Source organism: Emys orbicularis, chromosome 2, assembly GCF_028017835.1.
Source record: "Emys orbicularis isolate rEmyOrb1 chromosome 2, rEmyOrb1.hap1, whole genome shotgun sequence".
NCBI lineage: Eukaryota > Metazoa > Chordata > Testudines > Emydidae > Emys > Emys orbicularis.
The window spans coordinates 214,248,296-214,274,054 of NC_088684.1; the positions used below are offsets into that span (position 1 = coordinate 214,248,296).

At 41.2% G+C, this 25,759-nt stretch overlaps 1 protein-coding gene across 2 annotated transcripts; it reads right to left on the bottom strand.

Annotated features, from left to right (window-relative positions):
* Positions 1-1,568: 1,568 nt before the first annotated feature.
* On the bottom strand, positions 1,569-25,759 carry ZDHHC3 (zinc finger DHHC-type palmitoyltransferase 3). 2 transcript variants are annotated; one of them, XM_065398909.1, is made up of 6 exons: positions 25,454-25,759; positions 22,949-23,073; positions 16,989-17,085; positions 14,662-14,743; positions 10,584-10,714; positions 1,569-1,808 (listed from the first exon to the last, which is right to left on the bottom strand). In XM_065398909.1, the coding sequence occupies exons 1-6, from the start codon at positions 25,757-25,759 to the stop codon at positions 1,569-1,571; spliced, it is 981 nt and encodes a 326-aa protein (XP_065254981.1). The 2 variants fall into 2 exon arrangements, with proteins under 2 accessions (XP_065254981.1, XP_065254982.1); XM_065398910.1 differs by lacking the exon at positions 1,569-1,808 and adding an exon at positions 6,991-7,367.

Genomic DNA, 25,759 nt, shown 5'->3' on the forward strand with positions numbered 1-25,759 from the left:
GGGATTAATTTATTGTGACCCTCACCCACGGCAGAGGACTGGAACAAAGACAGTCTCTTTTCAGTACTCCTTAGTGTGTCAAGTCATTACACACTAAGGCCGTGGGGTTTTGTTTTATTTTATTTTAAATTCTGAACATTTTTCAAATCAGGTTGGTTGGTACAGGTTCCATCTGGTATCTCTTTAATAAATACAAATATCACCTACCTCTTACATCATAATGCCTTTCATCCATAGATTTCTATGCACTTTAGAGAGGAGGTATGTTTCATTATTCCTGTTTTAGAGAGAAAAACTGAGGCACTGAGAGGGGAAGCAACTTGCCCAAGGTCACCTGACAGGCCAGTGGCAGGGCCAAAATATGGCTTCCCAAGGTTCTATAGAATTAGATTGACAGTAACTAAAGTATCTGTTTTTACAAGGAAAAGATGACAGAAAAAGACCATTTAAAAAAAAAAGGCTAAAATATTCCTAAAATAAACTTTTCTTCATTCATATTCATTTGCAATATAGAATCTATGTAGGACAATGTAGTTTGATATAAAAGATTTTATTGGCCTCCTTTTAGGATGGCTCATACAACTCATTTATGACTTTGCCACTCATGAGCTGTTTAACCATTTCAACTCATGGTAATAAAACTTTTATATCTAGCATGTATTCTCATGTAAACATTTACTAACTACAAATGTGTAACTATCTAAAGTATTCCATAGTGGTCACCTTTAAAAAGTCAACTTCTACCAAGAATTGACAGCTGAATATTTAAGATATTGACATTTAAGGCAATATTACAGCATATCAGATACACTCTTTAATGGAAGTTATTGTAACAAAGCAGGTTTCCTTCTTAAAAGTAATCCTGCTATTAACAGTAGAGTACAATTTCATGACACACTGATGAAGACTTGATCTGGCAGATTTACTGTGCTACCAAGATTCACATATTCATTGGTTGTATTTACCAAACAGTAGCGATATACCAGATTCACCTATTGTGTCTGCCACCGTTGCGGACTTAGGGCCTGATTCAAAGCCCATAGAAGTCAGTGGAATGGCCCCCATTGACTTGAATGGGCATTGGATCAGGCCCTCAAATAGAAGAATCTCAGGCAGTAGCTGGAGTTACACTGGGCTAAATTTATCCCCAGCACAATTCCAGTGATGTCAGTGGAGTTACACCAGGAAGAATTTGCCCATCTGTTGTATCTGCCCTGAACTTTAAGACAGCTGAAACCTGAACTGGGAACCTCATGAGTCAAAGGCAGCATCAGTGCCTGTTGAGCCAAAAAAGGAGTCACTCCTTGAACAAACTATTGGGAACTGTGCAAAGCTGGGCAGTTGCTCTTTGCTTAATAAAACCTTTCCAATGGTAGAAATAGAGCTTATACGTTTCATCATTGGTTGGGCATTCAATAGAGATTTGCATTACTTCTACTAGGACTGCACCTGACTTCTGGACAAATATGTCCAGATGTTTTCTGCACCATGGCCCCTTAAAGCTAAATCTGGGCTGCAAACATTTAATTAAAACGGAGAGCTTGTTGACATTTTGGAGAGGATTTTGCTTATTCATTTAACACTTGGACAGCAGCCTCTTGTTCCAAGAATTGCTCAAGAGCCTCTTCAGTCACTATTTCAGGTGGAGGAACTGCTGCCACCCCAGAGGGTGGAGCCTTTTTGCAACTCAGGCCTGAAAAAGGATTGAACCAGCTCAGGGAGAAATCGCCACCAAAAGCCAGTTTCATCCCTTCCCAGCTTCTGACTTTTTCCCAAGTAGGCGTCTGATTCTTAAGGCGCTCGATACCCTGTAGACGAAAAAGAAGAGATTTTTATAATTTATTACTGGCAATTATCAGCACCCATTACTATAGGGGGGGCGCATGCATATGCATACATCATATCTATAGCCATACTACTGACTGTGTTGCAATCTCCGTTTAAGGCAGGGCAAAATGTTTTGTTTTATATTTTACTGATTGAATTTAGTTTCCAAGTTTGGCGCACGTACACACAAATCTTCAGAGGAGAACAATTGTCTATGCCATTCTTGCAGTCAAAGATGCTTAATTTTTTGAGCACTCTCCCGTCGGCATGCGGTGGCTACACAGGAGACTTTACAGTGGCGCAGCTGCAGCAGTAGTGCTGTACCGCTGTAAGCTCTCTAGTGTAGACAGAGCCTTAAATTGTGAGTTCTTTGGGCCACAAACTGTCTTTTTGTGGTGTGTTTGTTTAGTGCCTATCACAACAGGGCTCTGGTCCATAAATGGGTAGGCTAGGTTTACTGAAACAAATAATAAATCTAGAGTAAGAACTGCCCCCATCCTTAATTAAAGATATTGGGTCTTTATTAAAGATCTTCTCTCAGAACTCTGCTAAATACTTTCTTCTCATTATTGTGATGTTATAATTCCACTGGTTCTCTAATTATCCATAGATTCTTTCAGGAGAACTTGGCCGAAAAATCATCTCAGGCTTTGCTTTTATATCGTCAGAGTGTAACCACCACTTTACAAGTAGTAGGCCTGATAAATAATGTGATACAGTAACTCCCCACTTAATGTTTTGATCTTACATCCCTGCTCAATTACAGAATATGCTCCATTGAAAGTTGTGCAATGCTTCGCTATAACGTCATTTGGCTGCCTGCTTTGTCCACAGCTGGCAGCCCTCCTATTAGCTCCCCTACACCCCCCCCCAACAGTGCCTCCCGCCCACCGACAGACCCTGCAGATCAGCGCCTTCCCCCTCCTCCTACCTGTGGCAATCAGCTGGCTTGTGGCGTTCAGGGGGGAGGAGCGAGGACTCGGCACGCAGGCTCCCCCTCCCTCCCTTGCCTCCCAAATGCCACAAACCAGCTGATTGCCGCCAGCAGGAGGCAGGGGAAGGGGGGGGAGGTGCGCCGCATCCTTGCTTCTCCGGACCCCTGAATGTCGCAAGCCAGCTGATTGCCGCAGGCAGGAGCGATGGGGGAGGAGCGAGGACACGGCGCACCTCCCCCCTCCCTCCCCTGCCTCCTGCCTGCGGCAATCAGCTGGCTTGCGGCGTTCGGGAGGGAGGGGGAGCCTGCGCGCCGAGTCCTCGCTCCTGCCTCCTGAACGCTGCAAGCTAGCTGATTGCCACGGGCAGGAGAGGGAGGGGGGAAGAGCGAGGATGCGGCGTGTGGAGTAAAGGGGGAGGAGGAGGGGGAGAAGAGGTGAGTTAAGGGTGGGGGCTTGGGGGAAGGGGTGGTGTGGGCAGGCTGAGGGTTGAGCTCCCCCCGCTCCCCCCCGTGCTTGCATAGTAGGGGAAGCTGCCGCTGCTGCACAACGTGCTTTTCCTAGCCTACGGCACCTTCAGCCTCCTTGCCTGCCTCATCTCCATGCCAGTGGGCTGTGCCTGTGTGGGGTAAGGCGGGGACACCTCCCAATTATAGTACTGTACGGCAAAAAAAAAAAATTCCCTGGAACCTAACCCCCCCATTTACATTCATTCTTATGGGGAAATTGGATTCTCTTAACATTGTTTCACTTAAAGTCGGATTTTTTAGGAACATAACTACAACGCTAAGTGAGGAGTTACTGTCTAGGTTTTCAGATAGCGGCAGTTGTAGTTTCAAAATAGAGATTTGGTATAGGCAGGCAGGAGAGGAAGAGCACTATGCAATTCTGTGCATTAAAGTGGAACCTTTTTCAGAGTTCATTTAGAGAAGTTTTCCATTTGTTGACACAAGTCCATAAGCCAGAATTTTAAAAAAAGACTTTTGAGAATGCCCGTGGCCTAAACAGCTTGCAGAAGGGATGAGGAAATGTGTGGCTTTGACAACATATTATACATTCCAACGTGAAGCCCTTGCAAACGTAGGCACCATTACTATTATTGCTGCTTGGTGAATATGGTGCTCAGCTTCTGTTCTTCTGTCAAGCAGTACTGGAGACAGGCAATAGTCACACAGAAAAGCAATGCCTTTCTACCCCATTTAAAACTATTGTTCGTGTCCCCGTGAGAAACTAAGCAAGTGTGCTTCGGCGTCCTGCAATTGCGCTATTAGGGTGGTGAGCTTGAAGCACTTTTCAGCTTAAAGCACAGAAGCAGGTTTAGGTTCTCTGCAGTTTGCTAACAAACCCGGAAGCTATCTGCAGAGTTAGAACCAAACCATTACTATCCTCACTGCTGTTTATGGCATTTATTTTTAAGAACTAGTGCAAGTGTGTGTAAGAGGAAGGGAAGAGATGGGAAACCAAGCTCTTTTTCTACTGCTTAAACTGATTCCCAAACAGCAGAGCCTATAGGCCTGATTCACCATTGTGTTAATTCCTTTTCACAGTTTCTATGGTGAACTGGAGTAACAGCCCTATAACTTTTCGGTAGCATTTTTTTTTTTTTACATTTTAGATCCCATGCATTATCTAGTAATTTAGGCTGTCATACAGTACACAAGGTCAACAAGAGGTTGTGCTAATTAGAGTGCAGTTAATCAGATAATCATATTGTGCAGTGCCCAGCAATCCATTTAACATGTGTATTCAAGACATGGAGATCACTGGACTATTAAAACTCTGTGTCCTGGTCTAATATGGTGTCACCTGTGCTGCTGTCAGGATGCTCTAAAGCAGTGGTTTCCAGTAAAATGACAGACCATTGGTCACTGTCAGATATATATATATATACAGTTCTGGAAATAGAGAAAACCATGGGTATTTCTAAAAGGTGTTTTGAAATTTCACTTAAAAGAAAAGTATACTATATTAGAAAAAATATACAATGTAATATTTAAATTATTAGATGTAATTACAACAGTTATCCTCAAAATAACCATTGTCTGACAACATTTGAATTTGGGAGAAAAAAAGTTTACCAAATTTAAGTCCAATAAAATGTTCTGGCATTTTAGCTACTCATGTAAACAATGCTGTGGCATGTAAATATAATTTCTATAATGCATGAGAAAGGCAGAAATGAATTCAAACTGGAACTTGCCAGTCAGAGAAATGTTAAAAGGTAAACTAATTTAGCAAAAATACGTGTTTTAATTTTCAGTTTTAATAATCTGGATTAATGTACTTGATTGTGTTTTTAAAATGTTACAGGGCCAGAGTCTCAGCAGGTGTAAATCAACAAACCTCCATGCTCCCACTGGCTAAGCCAATTTATACCAGCTGAGGATCTGGCCCATGATTTTTAACTAGACAGCAGCACTAATCAAATCCCCTATCATACCACAAATTAGAATTAAAGTAGTAAACATATTCTGGGGGTTTCAGACACACACATGACAATGGCTTTCCCAGTAGAGATCCATCATAAAGAAAAATAAGGGACAGTTACAGGAGTAGAAAGACTTTTTTTAAGAACTGTGTGCATGCTAAAGGCATCTTTCTTCCACCAATGTCTCCTATTGAAGCATACAAGGAGATCATATAATCCTGTGTGCATTCCTATAGCAACAAATTGAGATGATATGAACACTATTGTGGATTTACTCCTCAGCATGCAAGAGGAAAATATGGGCACTGTTTACCCTCTGGATGCAGTCAATGATAGCTATTTAACTACTTTTAGGTGGTTAAATTGCTAACAGTGCATTACTGATTAACTAATTTTTAAACTTTAAAACTGAGCACCAAAGTTACTTAACCTTCATGCTTCTCCCAGCTTGGCTGAAGATGAAAATTTAAAGAGGCACTACAAATTGTGCAAACATTTAGAGTAAGAAAGGGGCAGAAACAATTTTTGGAAAAGTTTTATTGCATTTGTTTTCCATATGGAAGCACTGACAGAATTGAAAAGATGCAGCATTCACATTACTTTCAAAGTGAGACAGATCCACTAGCCTTTTCCTCCCCGTATTTCCCTCCCTCCTCCCCCATGGCTTCGATTCAGCCTAATAGGTCATTTTCCAAAATAAAAGTGTTTTTAAAAAATGAAAAGGTTACACCGGAATCCATGGCTACAGCTTATTTACATTTTTCCTTTGTTTATGATTGATTGATGGGTCCCACTGGCACTATGCTAACTGCCCCTTTTCAAAATGATTCAGAATATAATAAAATTCCTGCCCAGATATAAAAAAAAATTAGTTTCAGTCACATAAGATTTAGTTTTGCCTGATTTTGTTTTTGATGGAATGCCCTCTGTCCCTCCCTCTGTCAACAATTTACTGCACATAGTTTACTATCCACACAATCATGACAGTAGGCATGCATACTCCTTAACACTGACATTTCCCAATTTAAAATATTTATATGTATAAACATAAGAAGAGATTTACAAAGTTGTAAAGATGGAGGGTCCTAAGAACAGAAAATTAATTGCTCAGGTAGACCTACACAAACCATCAGTGCTACGCTTTTATGGCAAGTTGTCATGTTCTACATGTTCACACTGTTGAGTAGGCATCACTTCAACAGCTTATTTATCAAAGACAGACATACACAAACAAGATGATCTTAAGAGTTTTAAAATGAAATTTTTTTTCCTCTAAGTGTAAGGCATTTAATTGAGAGTCTTCCACCAAAGTTGCCATATTTTCCCTAGAGGGGAAACATTTCCTACTTACAAGGGAGGGAGCAGACAAAAGAATGCCAGAAAGATGGAATCAATTTTGTCTCTGGAAACAAAAAAGGTGGTATTGGCAACATTGGTTTTAAATACTTTAACTGCATGTGACCACATTATTAATTGGCTCTCGCACAGCATCACACCCTCGTCTTCCACCTTTCAATGTTCAGTAAGCAAAGTGTCTATTTCTCAGCTAACGTCCTCTTTTATGAAAGAAACTCACTGCCCAGTCAGAGCTGTACACACCATTAGGAGGTCCAAAGATGTCTGTGTAGGAAGATGGCACTGTTGGCACTTACACAGATACCCTCACAGTCTAGAGACAGCATTACAGTCTACTCGGTTAGCAGAGACAGGCACAACAGAGAAAGAGGGTCTCCTTCACATTAATTATGCCATACAGGAAGCAGATAGAAACAAAGGCCAGTAAAGTTAACAAGTTAAACAAAACAAAAACAAAAAAAAACCAGAAAAAAAGAAGACACTTCAGCCACCAGAGACATAGTATTATCTAAAATTGCAGAATACAGGGCTTTTTTTTCTTCTCTGCAACGAACAGCCTTTAATAGACATAAAAAGAGTTTCTGTTTTATGTTTTGTTTTAAACATTCATATAAAAATTATATAACAGTAGTGCTGAAATGTGGTTTTATTTTAGTGGAAATTCTTCAGACCACATACTGGTATGGGTCTGCCTTTCCTTGGTCTGGAGTAGCAAATGGGCTAAGCCATGCTATAGAGAACGGATGGCCAAATACTGCTTTCATGTTCATCCATTTTGTTTTTTTAGCCCATCTTCTCTCTTCCTTTTTCAATTGTTCTATTCCCTGAAAACAGAAATATCACACTTTCAGTCAAGCACTTAATTGCTGTGGTTCTGCTTTCAGGAAAAGGATCTCTCAATTACCCCTAATCACATGGATGGAGTAAGAAAATACAAATTTACCTATTGAGAGCCTTTCCTTTAAAAAAGGATAGGAAATATTCCTTGGAAAACAAAATCATTGCCATTTTTTAAAATCACATTTAAAAATATGCTCAAACCTTTAAAAAATACCCTACAATTGTCACATATGTCAATTTTAAAACAGAAATACAACATGTACTTTTATTGGATGAAAGCATTACATATGCCTAAGTTGGATAAGGGAAAGTTTTATATGAACCCATTTATATGTTTGCAGACAAAAAAAAAAAACCAAGATAATCCCTATAATGTTCCCAGATTCATCATGCAAGTTCAGGAAATGGCCTATGTTCAGCATGGCTGAACGTACCCAGTGCCTCTTAAAACTGCTGCCATAACATGCATGGGCAGACAGCAGGGCAAAAGAGTTAAATAAGTATACTGAACGGAGAGAAAAGATGGATATTGGTTTAGTAAAGATTAGAGGGAGAGCAAAAATAGGCTTTCAAGCAATCAGTTGAAACAGTTCTGAATCAATCACGTAAAAAAATCCTTATTATATTTGCAATCCATAAAATAAATTAGGTCTTAAACATACAGCTCTTGTTGCTATAAATGCATTGTTTGGTTTTGCTTTCAGTAGAGAATGATAATCCTTGATTCTGGCTGTCTTTAATTTAGGGCCTTTTCGCAAAATCATCTTCTTCCCGTGTATTGTCAATACATGCATCCCCTGCACTGCAGCTCAGTGCACTGTAGAACAAGTGTGTGTCTTGAACTCCCAGTCCTGGAAGTTACGTGCAAGCAGGAGTGTGGGCAGCTCCAAAGAGGTGATGCCATCTCCATAGGTAACACAAGGAGCAAAATTTCAGGTTCTGTCAGAAACTGATCTAGTCCTTTTCTAGCAGAGGAGAATCACCACTGTGGGGTATATATGAGAGGGTGGGGTGAGGAGAGGAGATTCTCAGAGCTCGAGTCTGTATTGGAGGAAACCTGCTCCACCCCAACAAGATGCAAGGTGAAAGAAGTAAAAAAGACCACATTTAATAGCATTTCATCTAAGTGTTCCTCAACATAAGAATCACATGCCAGATAAACGCAACCTTGATGCTAACAAATTGACAATGATGTGTAACACGGGTGGCATAGAAGAAAGCTGTAAAAGAATAAAAGCCCTGCCCCTACCTTTAAAAACTCAGGACTCTATATTCAGGAACCTATATCCATATGTACAAAAATGATATATGTGACTATTTCTAAAGATGCCCAGCATGTATGAAAATCTGGGCACTTATTTAAGTGCCTAGCTTTAGGCACCCAAGTTTGAAAATTTTGGCCTGTATTTGTTGAAAATTCAGAAATGACTTCACAGACACCACCATTAATTTATATAAACTGATAAATTTTAATCTTGGTAGTAGCTAGTTGATCAGCAATATACTCTCCTGGACCCTACTCAGCAGAAAATATCTGCAACTTTCCCTGGAACAAAGTAGACCTGAATGCAAGTGTCATGAAGCTAGCTGGGGAATGAAGAGCTGAGAGAAGCAGACTGCTCTTGCATGGTCCTGAATGCCAGATTCTAACTTTGTTTAAACTCTCCTTAGACTTGCCCACTAAACACAGGGGTTCCCATACTGTCGGCTACGGCCCATTGACAGTCCCGGGCAGTCTGCCATGGGCGGAGCTTGGGAGGGCATTGCCCTGCAAACTGTATACGTTGGTGGAGTGCTGGCTGGTGATGGCCCCTGCCCAGGGCTGGAAGAGCCCAGTGCCGCTGGCGGGTGGCAGAGGGCAAAGCAGAGCCGCCAGGCGATGGGCGGAGGGTGAGGAGAAGGGGCCAGCTCTGAGAGGCGACCGGCTCCCCGGGCAGTTGGATGGCTCCGTCACTATCGGGCCCCCTGGAGAATCAGGCCTTCGCCCTCCCCTCTGCCCCCGGGACTGGGGCTCGGCAGTGCTGCTCTGTTCCCACTTGGACAATGCTGTGATTGGGACCATCAGTTAATGGCTGGGCCCAACCTGAGCTCTTGCCTCTGCCCGACACAGGCGGCCCCCGAGCCCTTCCCTTGATCCCGGCAGGGGGTGCCTGTGAGGCACGACAGGGTGTTGGGTGGGTGACGGGGCAGGGCTGCCAGGTGATGAGCTCAAGGCACTCAGCAGGCTGCTGAGGCAGAAGGCGTTGGCAGGGGCTGGCAGTGGCCCCTTTGGCCTCTTGCTGGCCCTGGTCCCTGCTGAGGCGAGGGACCCCGCGGTGCCCCTCTCTCTGACAGACACGTGTTAACAGAGGGCCACAGTGCCCACTGCAGCTGCCCAGGTGGGCCTCAGGGGAAAAAAGTTGGGAAACCCCTGCACTAAGACACTCAGCAGTGGCCCCTTTAAGGTTGTCACTTCCCCCAACCTACCCAATTAGGGAAGGGCTTAGACTTCTGTTAAGTTATGACAGATACCCTGAGCATGATTGGTGAAGTCTGATATCATTCTCAAGGGTAAAAATACTATTACCAGTCAGGGACTTCACCTTTGAAGAAGAGGGCAGGATGCAGTGCTGAACAAGGGACTCTAGTGTTTCTATGTAAGCTCCACATTGTTGCCTTAGCATCCTGGATAGCTTTCATGGCTGTGGAGCACAGCAAGGGTGCTGAATTTCTGTGTAGCTGCAGAGAGCTCCCGATTAAGTAAATTATAGAAAAGCCTAAACTGGAAATTTACAAAACAAAATTCTTTTTTCCACCTCATTGGTCTCATCTTTGCTTTTCAACACTTGAAGCTGTAAATAGTAACATTAGGTACTACCCACTGGAATCTTTAATGATTCCTTAGCAGCAAACACTCCACAGGGAGTCTGTTGTCTAAGATTCCCCATTCCACTGGGGTGAAACTCTCTGCAGAGTAATCCCAGTTACTTATGCTTGTTAAGATAAAAATATCACTCACTGTTGCTGTAGTTGCAACATCCCCACACTACCCAACTTCTTATGCTAGCCATCCAGGAGTGACCTCAGCCACTGTGCAGGCTTAGTCTGCTTTATATCAGCCACAAAGGCTCCATGCATGCTAGGGCAGTGAAGCAGAACCACATGACATTTCACAGATCTTACACTGTGAGCAGGGGAACGCAAGACCACGGAGAACTCACCGTTTCATCAGTGCAGATGGAGTGTACCTGGGTCCCAAACATTACAGATGTGAAGATGAGAAACAAGAGAGCCTCAAAACACAAGAGGATAAGAAGGATCACTGTAGTTGGTGGAGAGAAGGAGCTGCATTCTGTGAAAACATATGACAAAACAATGAATACTCAAAAATAAGGGACTAAGGAACAAAGCCCACACGTAAAACTACAAACACGTGTTACTAAGCAGTAAATTCTGCCATTGATATTACGTATCAGATTATCTCAAGTTCTCAACAGTTCGTCAAACAAAGTTCTCCTATCAAAATAAGAAACTGACAATGACCGCCATAATCAGAGGCCTACAGAAAGGGTATGTGATTCCCAAGGAAGTGGGATACTGAGATAATTAGTACTGTTAATTTGAAGAAAAAGAAACTTGTGCTGTGATATGTATGGCATGCAATTTTCTTTTCCAACTAAGCCCCCCTCCAGTGCTCTCACCTGGACCCTACCACTTGCACATTCTATCTGTAGAGCTTTTACTAATTTTCTCTATGATGAAGTCAATTAGGAAAAGGCACCTCAAGTTAATGGTGAGGACACAGAGGAAACCAGAGAAGATTACTTCTGTAGCACCAATTGTCCATTATAAAAAGCACAGCATGTTCCTTTCATAACTGACTTTTGAAGACTGAGAAGGGTTATATATTCTTGGTTCTCTCAAACCCATCCCCTTTCCCCCATAAGGTTTATCTATACTGCAATGTCCCTGCAAGGTTAAGCAGGGTTTAAAAGGGTAGCTGTGAAAGTCTTATGACTGGAATATTGGTATAGAGGGATATAGCTTGTTCAGGAAGAACCGGCAAGAGAAACAGGGAGGTGGTGTTGCATTACACATCAAGAATGTATAAACCTGTTCTGAGGTTCACAAGGAGATGAGGGGCAGAAAGTCTCTGGGTAAAGATAAAAGGGGTAAAAAAGTAGGAGTGATGTCACAGTAGGGGGTCTACTATAGACCTCCAAATCAGGTAGACAAATATCAATGAGGCATTTCCTGAACAAACAACAGAAATATCCAAAACACAAGACCTTGTAGTAATGGGGGACTTTAACTACCCAGACACCTGTTGGAAAAGTAATACAGCAAAACACAAAATTTCCTATAAAGTTCTTGGAGTGTACTAGGGACAACTTTTTGTTTCAGATAGCGGAGGAAGTAACCGGGGGGGGGGGGGGGGGGGACGCGGAGGGGGAGGAGGATGGGGGAGGGACAACCATTTTAGATTAATTCTGACTAACAGGAAGGAATTGGTAACGAATCTGAAGGTGGAAGGCAATTTGGGTAAAAGTGATCATGAAATGATAAGTTTTATAATTCTAAGGAAAGGAAGGAGTCAGAGGAGCAAAATAAGGAAAATGGACTTCAAAAAAGCAGACTTTAACAAACTCAGAGAAGTGGTATATAAGGTCCCATGGGGGAAAAAAAAATCTAAGGGGAAAAAGTAGTTCAGGAGAGCTGGAAGTTTCTCAAGGAGACATTATTAAAGGTGCAACTGCAAACTATCCTGATCCAAAGGAAAGACAGGAAGAATAGTAAGAGGCCAATATGGCTCCATCAGAAGTTGTTTAATGACCTGGAAATCAAAAAGGAATCCTACAAAAAGAGGAAACATGAACCGATTGCTAAGGAGAAGTACAAAAGAACAGCATAAGAATGTAGGGACAAAATCAGAAAGTCTAAGGCATAAGTCCGTAGTGAGGGACATAAAAGGCAAAGAAGAGGAGGTTCTTTAAATACATTAGGAGCAAAACGTCCTTGACATAGTCCCATATGACATTCTCATAAGCAAACTAGGGAAATGCAGTCTAGATTAAATTACTATAAAGATGGGTGAGACACCGTACTCAAAGAATAGTTATCAATGCTTTGATATCAAACTGGGAAGACATATCTAGTGGGGTCCTGCAGGGTCAGTCCCGGATCTGGTATTATTCAGTGTTTTGATAACGGAGGAACGTACGCTTAGAACATTTGCGGAAGATACCACGCTGGGAGGGGTTGCAAGCACTTTGTAGGACTGGATTAGAATTCAAAACAACCTTCACAAATTGGAGAATTGCTCTGAATTGAACAAGATGAAATATAATAAAGATAAGTGCAAAGAACTTAAAGAGGAAAAATCAAATGCTCAATTACAAAATCGGGAATAACTGGCTAGGTGGTAGCACTGCTGAAAAGGCTCTGAGTGTGACAGTAGATCACAAACTGAATGAATCAATAATGTGATACAGTTGCAAAAAAGACTAATAGCATTGTCCTGCTCTACTTGGCACTGGTGAGCCCTCAGCTGGAGTAGTGCATCCAATTCTGGGCATTACAGTGTAGGAAAGATATTGATAAACTGGAGAGAATCAAGAGAAAAGCAACAAAATTGGTAAAAGGTTTAGAAAACCTGATCTATTAGTCTTGAGAAAAGAAGACAAAGAGGGGACCAGATAATCTTCAAATATGCTAGGGCCACTATAAAGAGGAATGTGATCAATTGTTCTCCATGTCCACTGAAGGTAGAACAAGAAGAAATGGGTTTAATCTTCAGCAAAGGAGATTTAGATTAGATATTAGGAAAAACCTTCTAATTATAAGTGTAATTAAGCTCTGTAACAGGTTGGACAAACACCTGTCAGGGATGGTCTAGATTTATGTGGTCCTTCCTCAGTGCAGGGGGCTGGACCTGATGACCTCCTGAGGTCTCATCCAGCCCTGCATTTCTATGAGTCTAGGAAAGTGAGGGGGGGAAAAAGAAAAATGATACAACAAACAAAATTTAATTACTAGCTTATGAATTCATTCTAATATACTCTCAAAGTTCTGTGAAATCCAATAATGAGAACGGCTTAAAAACAGTTCTCTACCCACAAGTAAGCCACTTGCAGATATTGCCCTGACCAAGGATTCTAAATTTTACCAGACACCTAATACCCAGAGGCCAATACAAAAGATGAGGACCCCATCAATAGGGTCCAGGACCAGCAGTAACAACAGAAACTCAGGTGCACCTCCCAGCTGCTTTCTACCAGGGTCCTATCCCTGAATCCTGCTCAGGGATTCCACACCTGAAGAAGAGAAGGAGCACGCTCATTATGAGCTCTCTAGAGCGTGATTATTTTGGAGAGGGAAAGGAACCCTCCTTTATTTTACCACTTTCACAGCCTCCTTCTGCCCACACTGGGCAGCTCCAAATTTTATCAGTTTAACTCTGTGCCTGCCTGGCAAAGTTATGAGCTGCAGGCTTGCAATGCATTAGTTCCCATTTGTAAGATTTTCTTCACAGTTCTAATGACTAAAATTGTAATTATTTTGAAGTGAAAGCTTAAATCCTGCAAAAATTGAAACATCCTCCTGCACGCAAACACACACACACACACACACACACACACACACACACACACACATCCACCCCCCCTCCAAGATAAACTTTTCTACTTGGTATTGGCAAGTGGATTTCTCAAGCCCTGGCTCTTTTTAAAAATAAATCAATCTACCTAACTACTGTGGATTAAACCTGATGGTTTAAAGCAGCTTTGTAAAATTCTACTCATTGACTTTTCCAGCATGAGGTGTTTTTTGTTTTTGGAGGGCAGGGGAAGTTGTTTGAACATGTGAGAGTGCATTTTTGCATCTGAGCTGATCAGTTTTCTCAACAGTTTTGCAGGGATGGTTTCCATTACCTGATTTAAAAAGAGCACATGCATTCTCCCCGTCTCACTTTAGCATGCAGGAATTATCAGTGACACATTCATGTAAACACTAATCTTTTCCTATGTACTGACATGGAGCCTTAAGAGTCTATCTGTTCTCCAGGTTATGTATGGTGTGTGTTTAAGTAGGACTTAACCCTTCATGACAGAAAATTCCTAACAGGATAGGTGGAATTTTAAAATTCCAGGAATGGTCACAAAAATAAAAAGTAGCTCATAATATTAACAGCATTCTCTGGCAACTAGCAGTAAAAAAAGCTGCCCTTCCCCTAAACTATATCACAATGCTTTCTCTACAGGTTAATTTGGTATTTGAAAGGAATACTTCGTCAATACTCACTTGTCCAGTCTTCTTCAAAGCAATACAGGAAGTGAAATCCCACCATGATTAGGGCATGCATGGAAATTAGTGCTATATACATCTGAAACACAATGTATTTAAAATATTTTTAAGCATAGCTGTAAAAGCTGCTTATACACATATGTCCAAATAAACTACATTTAAAATGTTAAGGCTGCAAAGTCGAGCACTCAAAAATTAGGAAATGCCAAAACTCAGGCAGACAGCCTTAATTTGGCCCCCTTGTGTGTATGCATTCTGATACAATCTTATTATATGATAATAACACCTAGCCCTTATATAGCACTTTTCATCAATGAAAGGATGGTCATACAAAGGAGGTCAGTATCATCATTCCTATTTCACAGATAGGGAAACTGTGGCAGAGAGATGCAGTGACTTGCCCAAGGTCACCCAGCAGGACAACAGCAGAGCTGGGAACAGAACCCAGGTTTCCTGAATTCCAGTTCAGCTATCTACCCACAAGGCCATGTTGCCTTTCATATACTATTTGTAGTCTCTACTGCACAATATAGTCTCTACTGATAATGTGCAAAATGAGATTTTTAGAGGCTCATAGCTTGGCCAAATTTGGGTGGATTTCCAGGGAGATAGCAAACGGCACGTCCCTGATACCAGGACAACACTGTCAAATTTCAAGTCGCTGTTCCAAAGCATGGAGGTGCTAGGGCTTTTCAGTGTAACAGTTGTAAGTTTTTGGTTTTATTTTTACTATTGGCAAAATGTGTTTTTCCTTGATCTCATTCTGAAAAATAGCTAAACCATTTTCATTGAAATTTAAAAATAAAACGAACAAATAAATAAATAAATTTAAACATGAGGCAGACACTTAGCATGGAAAATTTTAAATTGTTACCTATAGGCATTTCTACCCCCACCACTTGCAACATACACACATATACGTAGGAAGGTTTTCATTGTAGTGGCATAGAATGAGACAAATACTAACGAATATGGGAACATAATATCTTCCAAATGAGGTGCAAGTGAAAGACAATGGAAAAATATTTTTCTTTTGATGCTTTTATATGCTACCATCCTTTCTCCTCCTGAGCCCTTAAAAAGATTAATAGAAAAACTTGTTTCATCTTTTCCTCAGACAGATTAGGTGATTAATATAGTCCATTTTGAAAGAGAGACTTGTCAAATTTAGCTGAAACTGAAATCCAACATCCCACATTCGGGATGAACCAGCTAGGAATTGTATTCCAATCTGGATATTGAAAAGAGAGATATATTTATATTTCCCATTCCTCCCTCTAAAGCTAGTACAGGCTTAATCAGACGGAGGAGAGACTAGTCCAGTGGAAAAGTACCTGGTGTAAATATTTTCCTGTTTTCCCAACTAAACTAGGTATTGTGCCGCAAAAAGAAAGTTGACTAGCTGTGCCTCTGGCAATAGCAGAATACACCATACAGTGAAAAGCAAATTAAAGGGTTCATACATTTATTTTCAATTCTTACTTCAAGTCTGACTGAAGACTTGCACCTATTTCCTAATATCATAACAGACCAACTTCTACCTAGAGATTTACCATAAAAGATTACTGATAAAATGGAACAACACTAAAAGTCAATTGTGCAAGCTGTAATATTCTCTTGACATCAATTTTTTGGGTGAAATGCTGGGATTTTTGTCATTGACTTCAATGGAGCCCAGATTTCACTGTTTACGTGGTAATTAAGTTTGCACTCCCATACTTTTGCTCTATATACAGTAGATACAGTACACAGTAAGAAAATCAGAAGCATTTCTGCCTGATTTTTGAGTGCCAACATTGGCTACTTACAAGTAGAACCCTTGTAATCCCTGCCAAAAATATGAGGTTTCTCTCCACCCTGGCAGCAAAGAGGTAACAGCAGATGCAATAATGAGGCACAATCTTATTATTATTTGTATTACTGTAGCATCTTGGAACCCTAGTCATGGACCTGAACTCCATTGTGCAAAGTACTGTATAAATAAAATATTAATACAGAACAAAAAGTCAGCCCCTACCCCAAAAAGCTGATTGAGACTTCACTATTATTACTGTGGAGTATTTTGTGAGATATATTTACTGCTACGCTATGTATTATACCAACTAATGCTACACAATTGACAAAATAAATGGCAAAGTACCTTTGGTGATGACTTATTCCTGTTCTTTTATTACATTTGCTCCCTAATTATTTAATTTTGCTAATTTGTAATATATTTCCCAGTTGTGGTTCTACTTAAAATATATATCTTCACAGCCGTTTAACAGTCATGGAATTTCATAGTCTCTGGTTGGACAGAAAAATTTACTCAATAAACAACTTACTGTAAACAGTACAAAGTACTTCTGATTATTCTCTCCTACACAGTTATTAACCCATGGACAGTGATGATCCATTTTCCGAATACACCTCTTGCAAACACTGAAATAAAGAACAAAAATCTTTATAGTGTGTGGTTTTCAGAAAATACAGCAAGAGTACAAAGAAAATATTGGGCACCTGGAAAACACACACACACACACACAAATTTGGCTACTTCTGTTCAAAATTGTCAACCATCCTATTGTCCCTAATTGCAGTCGTGCCAAAAGTAAATGGCAAATCACAACAAAGTAACATTATGATTAATGGTTCCACTAATATACAGAGATTGAACATTAAACTTAAGCAAATGAAATGAAATTGATTTAATCTAGTCTGGGTTTGACCTCCGGCCTCTGTGGGAGTTTCAAAGTAGTAGAATAAAAAATAAAATCATAGGATACAGCAATGGATAAACTTCTCAGAATAACCTTTGTAGCAAATTACTGAAATTGTTCCTATTTATTAAATTTACTCTGACAGGAGCTTTATTAAAAAAAAATGGAAAATTCTAATTATTTTTTCAGAAAAATACCTGACAATGAAGTCCATCATGCACTGGATTAATTTACCAGTGGGAGTCCCGGAGACACCATCACCACAATTAAAAAATTAGATTTTAAGCACTCAGCAAAAGTGGGCAGAAGCACTAAAGTAACAATTCTAATTACAAATTCTAAAAAATAAAAGCTGCAAATGCATACTGTGCTTAGGAGTCAAACAATCAAAGACGATTAATTCATTGTAATGTTAGTTTCTCTTCGTTTACTAGTCACTGCTGCTTCACTGGCATTTTAAATCTCCAACTAACATCATAAAAGCCTTTTTGCTCTTCTATCATATGATACAGCAGTGAAGAAAGCCAGTCCCCTGGTGCTAAAATGCACAAAAAAGTATGAAAACCGAATTTGAAAATCAGGAATATGTGGTTTCACAACAACCCTCACAGGATTTAAACAGAGAAATGGAGGGTTTTGCTTATTATATTTTTCTTATTATAAAGTTAAACTGTTTTGACCTTAAAGAAAAAACTCAAACGCTTAAAGAAACTAATTACAAGAATGCACTGACAATAAAACAACAACAAAAAAGTTAATAAATATTAACATCCCTATTTTGAAATAGTCACGTATTTATTACAGATCTTGGAAGGAAGCAGTCCCCAAAGGCAAGAAATAAAATTCCCAAGATGCAAATAAGCAACTAAGATCTTGATCTTGGATGTCAGACTGTGCAGGCTCAGGACCAGCAGGCTTTGCAGGATTGGGCCCTAAGATTTTTTCTCCTCAAGCAGACAAAGTTACTCAGGTCAATATTTGCCCCCAGATTAGTCATCACTAACACAAGAAGCTTTGTATTGCAGGAAGTAGCTTAAAGTTATTGTGATTTAAAAATATGTGTATTTAAAAGGGCACCCTAACTTAAAAATAAAATTAGTTGCTTTAAAATTGTCCTTTTGATGACACACACCACCTATGGTGACTAAGATAGACAAAATTAGTTTTTCCGTCAGTTTATTAGATGTGTGCATGTGCACCTTTGGGTATAATCAGTTTTACTGTCTTATTGTTTGTCAGTTTCATGTCCTGTCTCATGCACTATTCTGCTGGTAGCTCACATGCACATTCTTCCCATCTCTGCAAGAATGACACAGCAGTAGAGCCTGTTCTGTGTATAAGTGCAGGGCTAGAGAGGCTCTCCTCTTCCCTGGACCGCTGGCTATAGGCCCAAGGAAGACTATTTTTTACTCCCCAAACCTCTACAGAGGGCAAGAGAGCACTATCAGAAAGAGGTAGGGAGCAGGGCATGCCCAGCAGTACCTTCATCAATGAACTCCCATGTGGGTGCAAGAGAGCACAAGGAGAGTAAGGGAAGCCTCTTTCTTTCCCTACACTCATTCACACAGCTAGGGAGTACCGGGAGGCATAGTGAGGGAGCAAGTCGTCCTCTTCATTACCCCTTGGATCCGTTTATGAGCCAGAGGGCATACCACAGGAGGAACGGGTGCCCTTTCCCCAGGCTGCTCCACAAGATCTTGGAGATAGACAAGATGACTAGCTGGGAAGCAGGTATTTACCACCTACTCTCTGCAGCACTCGGGGGGAAGCCATGAGACACTGGGTTGAGAGGCGAGGGAAAGAGTCCCCTCCGGAGGGATGATGTGGAGCAGCCAGGCCAAGAGGGGAGAGAGACAGTAGCCCACACAGGAGTCCTAAGGAGTAGGGATGGGAGGCAGCAAGGGGCTGGAGCTATGACATCACCTGCAGGAGCCAATGGGGGGACAGGGTGAGAGCTGGGGCTGAAGTAACTTCCAAGAGCTGAGACTAGGGTAAGGCAGGGAGTGGGAAGCAGCAAAGACCCTCCACCCTCAGACGCTTCAGGCTAGATGGCAGAGACAGGGCCAAAAGGTTAGTAGGGATCACCCTCCTTCCTTCCCAGGAGCAGGGCCAGAAGCTCACGGCCAGAAGGAGCAGTTAGTTGCGTGCAACTGCCTCATACAAGCATGTGAACAGCAGGAACTCTCAAGCACATGGCAACCAACACCCTCTGCTGTGCATGCGTATGATCCTGCTGTGAGACACCCACACACAGAACAACAGGGAAATATTTATTTATTTTAAAAGATTCCCATGGACTTCAATGGGCATTGGAGATGGCCTGAGAACTAGCGATGTAAAATGTTAACCAGTTAACCAGTAAGCATTAGTCTTACCGGTTAACCCACCTTAACCGTTAACCCCTGGTTAACATTTTACATCCCTAGTTAGCAGAAAAGGGTTGTTGGTGGTGGTAGCTATAGCTCCCCCAAATCTAAAGAGACAGATGGCGGCACAAGGCAGCATAACCCCCCAGAGTGAAAGTAACTGCAGTCCTTTCAGGGAAATCCTCTAGGAATACACTGGGGGGAAGGGGAATGATGAAGCTCATACAGATCCTTTAACTACTTACTGAAACAAAGTAAGGGGGGGGGGAGCCCCAACTCTCCACCACAGTTATAATTTAGGTTCCATAATTTTGGTTTGTCCTTTGTAAATCAAAATATGGAAATGATTCTAAATCTGAAATTAAATTACCTGTATTTAAAGCAAGTTTTAAATTAATTTAGTAGTAATAAAAAGGGCTAATTAAAGCCAAAGTCACAAATGCCATCAGGTCTGTGAATGAAGACACTAGTACTTTGAGACATACCACTTTTTATGGACTTTTCTCAGTTCACTCTTTTACCCATTTCTCTTCCTGTTTCATTCCCACTTACCCATACCGTATATCACTGATTATCTTGACAACAGAGGACCCAGTGACAGACTAGCAAAGTAAGATTTAATACAATCAGAGCTATATCAACCTTCTGCAGTCTTGCTGCTTATAACTGCAACTATAACTTTAATGTGCTCACCGTTGAGCTGTGTGCAACAGCCTTCCCTGTATTTATACACCACTCTCCCAGAAAAAATACTTTCTTTTAAATAATAATATATTTCATAACTGTGAAAAAGTGATTTAAAAATAGTTAAGATATTTTTATGCCTTTTAAAATTTCACACTTGTCATGGACAAGTGACTGACATGCTTGAAGAAATTTGGTCCACAAATAAACAATGACAAAGAAAGTAATGTGCATGACTCACATGTCATTTTCAATCGCTTTTAACCACTGGTGAATAATTCTGGTTCAAATGTGACTGTGACCCAGAGATCTCTTTGTACCAGATGGGAGTACATAAGGGTTAGAGGGATCCTCTTGCCTTCACAAAATCCCCTGGCAATGATTTCCACAGGTTGACTGTGCGTGTGTGAAGAAATACTTCCTTTTGTTTGTTTTAAACCTGCTGCCTATTAATTTCATTTGGCGACCCCTAGTTCTTGTGTTATGAGAAGGAGTAAATAACACTTCCTTATTTACTTTCTCCACACCAGTCATGATTTTATAGACCTCTATCATATCCCCCCTTAGTCGACTCTTTTCCAAGCTGAAAAGTCCCAGTCTTATTAATCTTTCCTCATACGGAAGCCATTCCATACCCCTAATAATTTTTGTTGCCCTTTTCTGAACCTTTTCCAATTCCAATCTACCTTTTTTGAGATGGGGCGACCACATCTGCATGCAGTTTTCAAGATGTGGGCATACCATGGATTTATACAGAGGCAACATGATATTTTCTGTCTTATTATCTATCCCTTCTTAATGATCCCAACATTCTGTTAGCTTTTTTGACTGCCGCTGCACATTGAGTGGATGTTTTCAGAGAACCATCCAAAATGACTCCAAGATCTCTTGCTTGAGTGGTAACAGCTAATTTAGACCCCATCCTTTTATATGTATAGTTGGGATTATGTTTTCCAATGTGCATTATTTTGCATTTAACAACACTGAATTTCATCTGCCATTTTGTTGCCCAATCACCCAGTTTTGAGAGATCCTTTTGTAGCTCTTCGCAGTCTGCCTGGGACTTAACTACCTTGAGTAGTTTTGTATCATCTGCAAATTTTGCCACCTCACTGTTTACCCCTTTATCCAGATCATTTATGAATATGTTGAATAGGACTGGTCCCAGTACAGACCCCTGGGGAGGCACCACTATTTACCTCTTTCCATTCTGAGAACTGACCATTTATTCCTATCCTTTGTTTCCTATCTTTTAACCAGTTACCGATCCACGAGAGGACCTTTCCTCTTATCCTATGACAGCTTAAAATCTGACTGTTGCTAGATGCTTCAGAAGAAGTTAACAGAACAGGGCAATTTATCGAGGGACCCTTCCACCATCGCCCACCAGAGTTTTAGGGACACCCAGAGCATAGGGTTGCATCCATGACCATCTTAGCTAATAGCCACTGATGGACCTATCCTCCATGAACTTACCTAACTCCTCTATGAACTTACTTGGGCTGTGTAAGGGGAGGGCAGGAGAGTATCAGCTTCTGATGCTCGCCTCACAGCACAGTCCAGGTGGGGAAAGTGACCTGGATGCAGGGAGTCCCGGCATTGCTCCTCACTCCTCTGATCATAGCCTCCTAAGGGGGTGCGGAGGAATGTTGGGAGGAGGGGACGAGTAGTATCTGTGCATCACCGCTCACACCCCCGCCCCACATTCCGCTGCCGGGAGAAATCTGGACACCCCCCATGCGTCACCTCTGCGAGTTTGCAGCGCTCCCCTGCCAGCTGGCAGCACACACCTCTGCACTGCCTCACAGCACCCCTCTTTCCCCTCCCACCATGGCACTCTGGGCAGTCGCCCTCGTGGCCCACCCCTGACTCTGGCTGTGTGTGAAGTGGAGCTATGTTCTAAGTATTAGTAAGAATTAGTAAGCTGTGGTGTGCTGTTCCTTTGGGACAGCAGGCCTGGTAATTCTGGGAGTGTCCAATGAAACAGGGGCTGGACACTAAAGGGGATTCTCGCAGGACTCAGGGATTGGTGTGTCCCTATTGCTAACCTGTAAAGAGAGCACAAGACCTGGAGGGGAGTGCTTGTGTTGCCAGTAGGGTCAAGGAGCTGACCCCAAGCAAAGTGCCTCACAATCAGAAAGCGCCTCACAATCAGAAAGCATCATAATGTCACAAGGCACAATATCAAAGCATTCTGGGACATGCTACATTGTATGGTCTTCGTTGAGCACTGGGATTTTCAGAGGAGCTTAAGAGAGTTAGGCACCCAACTCAAATTAGGGTTCAATGGGAGTTAGGTGGATAAATCCTTTAAGCCCCCTTGGAAATCCCATCCTACAACATGTATCTGACGAAGTGTGCATTCACCCACGAAAGCTTATGCTCCAATACATCTGTTAGTCTTTAAGGTGCCACAGGACTCTCTGTTGCTTTTTATATCCTACAACAGTACACTGGTCCACCACATAAGTGCTTTCTTTTAATCCTGAACCACAGCATCACATCATTAAAACCACAACACACAAGTGACTGTACCTGCAGTGATGTGCTCTGTCTGGTTTGATGCTACAGCATTTTGGACACTTATAAACAACCTGTCCTGGCTTCAGCTGTAAGCTCTCAATGAATTCTTTTGTGGCGTTACCTTTGGGCACAGCACCCTGGAAATGAAAACAAAGATTTCAGTACCCACAGTGTTCGCCAATAACATCAAGAGACCCAGTTCAAGCTCTTGGAAGGGAAGAGAGGTGCAAGTTTCCCTAACATCAACCACAATATTTCAGAATTTGATTGACCAAGAGAAAGATACAGAAAGGACACTATTGTAAGGCCATAGTATAGTACATAAATAATAAGCAGGGTGTAATCCTTATCTGTTTACTTGGACGTATCATCTGACCTTGTGTCACAGCAAACTGGACATATGCATGTGTCCTCATAAAAGTTACACAACTGAAATGTTTTTGCTTACATTAAATGTTGCGGACAAATATATTTTGCATGTGTTCATAAACGTCCAATTTGTTTAGGGTTTTTTAAATGAGAACTTTTAGAGAGATGTTAAGTATACAAATACCACTTTAAAAAAAAAAGGCCCAGAAAAAAAATAAGACTAGGTAACATTCTTGCATTCACTATGATGGTGCAGTTTTTGAATTCTCCCCTTAAATATGCATCTTTAATATTGCTGAGTTAATGTTGCTGAAGGAACCTTAACTCTCAAAAGACAAGAAATTAAAGATCTCTAACCTTAATATTAACAATTTCACTGCAAAAATTTTAATTAAAAAAAGCCTGAAACATACCACATGAATGACTGCTAGTGTGGAGGTACATATATAAACAGGAGCCTACATTAAAATAAATCTTGTGTTAGGAAAGTAACATTACAATTGACTTTTGGTGGAAGAGTTTTTATAGCAACAATGCTTTCAACTACATTTTTGACACTGGACATGCTCTTCCCTGTAGTGATTGGCTCTTTGCTCTAGCCCCCCTGCTTCACAGTTTCCTCACCTCTGCCTCGCTGCACCTATCCTGTCCTCATCATATCCCTTCTATGCCCCTTCTTTTGTCTTTCTGTTTAGCTGATGCGCTCATAACAAAACCCAACCAAAGAATTGACAAAAAACCTCAACAACCATTAGCCCCTCCGCCAGCCACCATATATAAATAAATGTGGAACTAACATGACATTTACTTATCACTCTACTTCTGCATTATGTCCTTTTCTCCTACCCTTTGTCTGCCTGTTCTATTTAGATTGGAAACTCTCTGTGGCAAGAACTGTCTCTTACTCTATGTCTATACAGTGCCTAGCACAATTGGACCCCATTGCCTGTTGGTTCTTAGGGGCACTACTGTCTTTCAAATAATTTACAATAAAAAAAGAAATCCTTCAAAATATGAACTGTATGTAAATTGCTGCAGTGCTGTATTCCTGAGTCTGACGACAGAAACCTTGAGCACCTCCACTCCCGCTCATAGTTTTGCTAAGCAACAGCATTATGAAGTGACCAAGAGTCAACTTTGCAGTAAGCAACAGTGAAACTGCCCAGAACTAGGTCAGTTCCCTGCTGATGTTCCTGAATAAGATGCAAGCTAAGCAATAAATACAGCCATTCGAGTTTTCATGGTGGGGGGTTTTATCCACAAAATGGAGCTTGGGGGAGGGATCAGTGTGGCAGAGACCCTTTCAACATTCCCAACACCAGCCACTAGACTCTGAAGGCAGAAGAGACAAAACTTACTCTCCTTTCCGTCAGCTAGAAGAACAATAATTTTAAATTTAATCTACTAGACAGATATGAAAGACAGGGCCATCAAAGAAGATTTAGGGATAGCACTCTGATAAAAATCCCCTTCCCAAAAGTTCAGAGATGCGAGGAGAAAGGAGGGTAGGACTGCGTTTCTGACCAGGGCAAAGTCCCTGGATACTGCACTATCCATCTTGTGTTTCAAATCTAACCTTAGAATGTTTAGCCTTCCAGTTACGAAGAGTCTGATACATTTTTGAAGCCACAGAGATATGGGCTGATATTATTAGGGGGATTTAATGCTAAAACAGACAAACAAATTAGTAGGTATAATCCAATAATTTCAGCTAAATCATTAATATGAAAAAGAATCATAACATTTTTATTACAGAAGTCATCGTAATTTTTTCCCTACCCCATTCCGCTGTAGTGACATTTGATGAGACAGACAATTGAAACAAGTTTTTCTAGCTTTCCGGCTTGTCAGGTCATGACAAGCCACAAACATTATATCTAGTACTGGTGAGTAAAAGGGTGGTAGTCTCTCTCTCTCTTCCCCTTTTCACACTAATAGGAAGCTGTTCATACCAGGCTCAAGAGAATCTGAGATTCGGTCCTTTACATTTGGTGAGTTAATCTGACACAACAGAATGATATATTAGCATACCACAACACCAAGCTTACTGATCACGATGACACAGACAAGTTATTTAAATCTGCTATTCACCAAGGGCCCAAGTTACCCTATATCTGGCAGGCAAGAAAAACGTAACAGTATACTTACCGGATCTGATAGCATAGCTCGAAAATGTGAAGCCAAAGCCAGGAAAGCCAACATGTTGAACAATATCCCATTGATCACACTATAAATATAGTCTCTTGATGGAACTAACATAACAAGAAGGACTACAAAGTCTGCATAGAAGACAAGCATCCAGGTAACAACAGCACATGCAATACCACAGCCATCTCGAATAAACCACATTGTTCCCAAGGAACTATGGCTAGGAGGTGGAACACACTTGTCTGGCTGGAGGTATTCAGGTTTCCTCTCAATATCTCTGAAGCGGTGGATTGGAGTAATCATCAT

Bases quoted from the DNA above. Each gene is read 5' to 3' on its own strand.
- ZDHHC3 (XM_065398909.1), bottom strand. From the start codon at position 25,759: ATGATGATTACTCCAATCCACCGCTTCAGAGATATTGAGAGGAAACCT. The intron at 23,074-25,453 runs GTAAGTATACTG...TTTCATTTCCAG, and splicing joins GAGCTATGCTATCAGATCCG to GGTGCTGTGCCCAAAGGTAA. The intron at 1,809-10,583 runs GTGAGTTCTCCG...TTTCGTCTACAG, and splicing joins CCATCTGCACTGATGAAACG to GGTATCGAGCGCCTTAAGAA.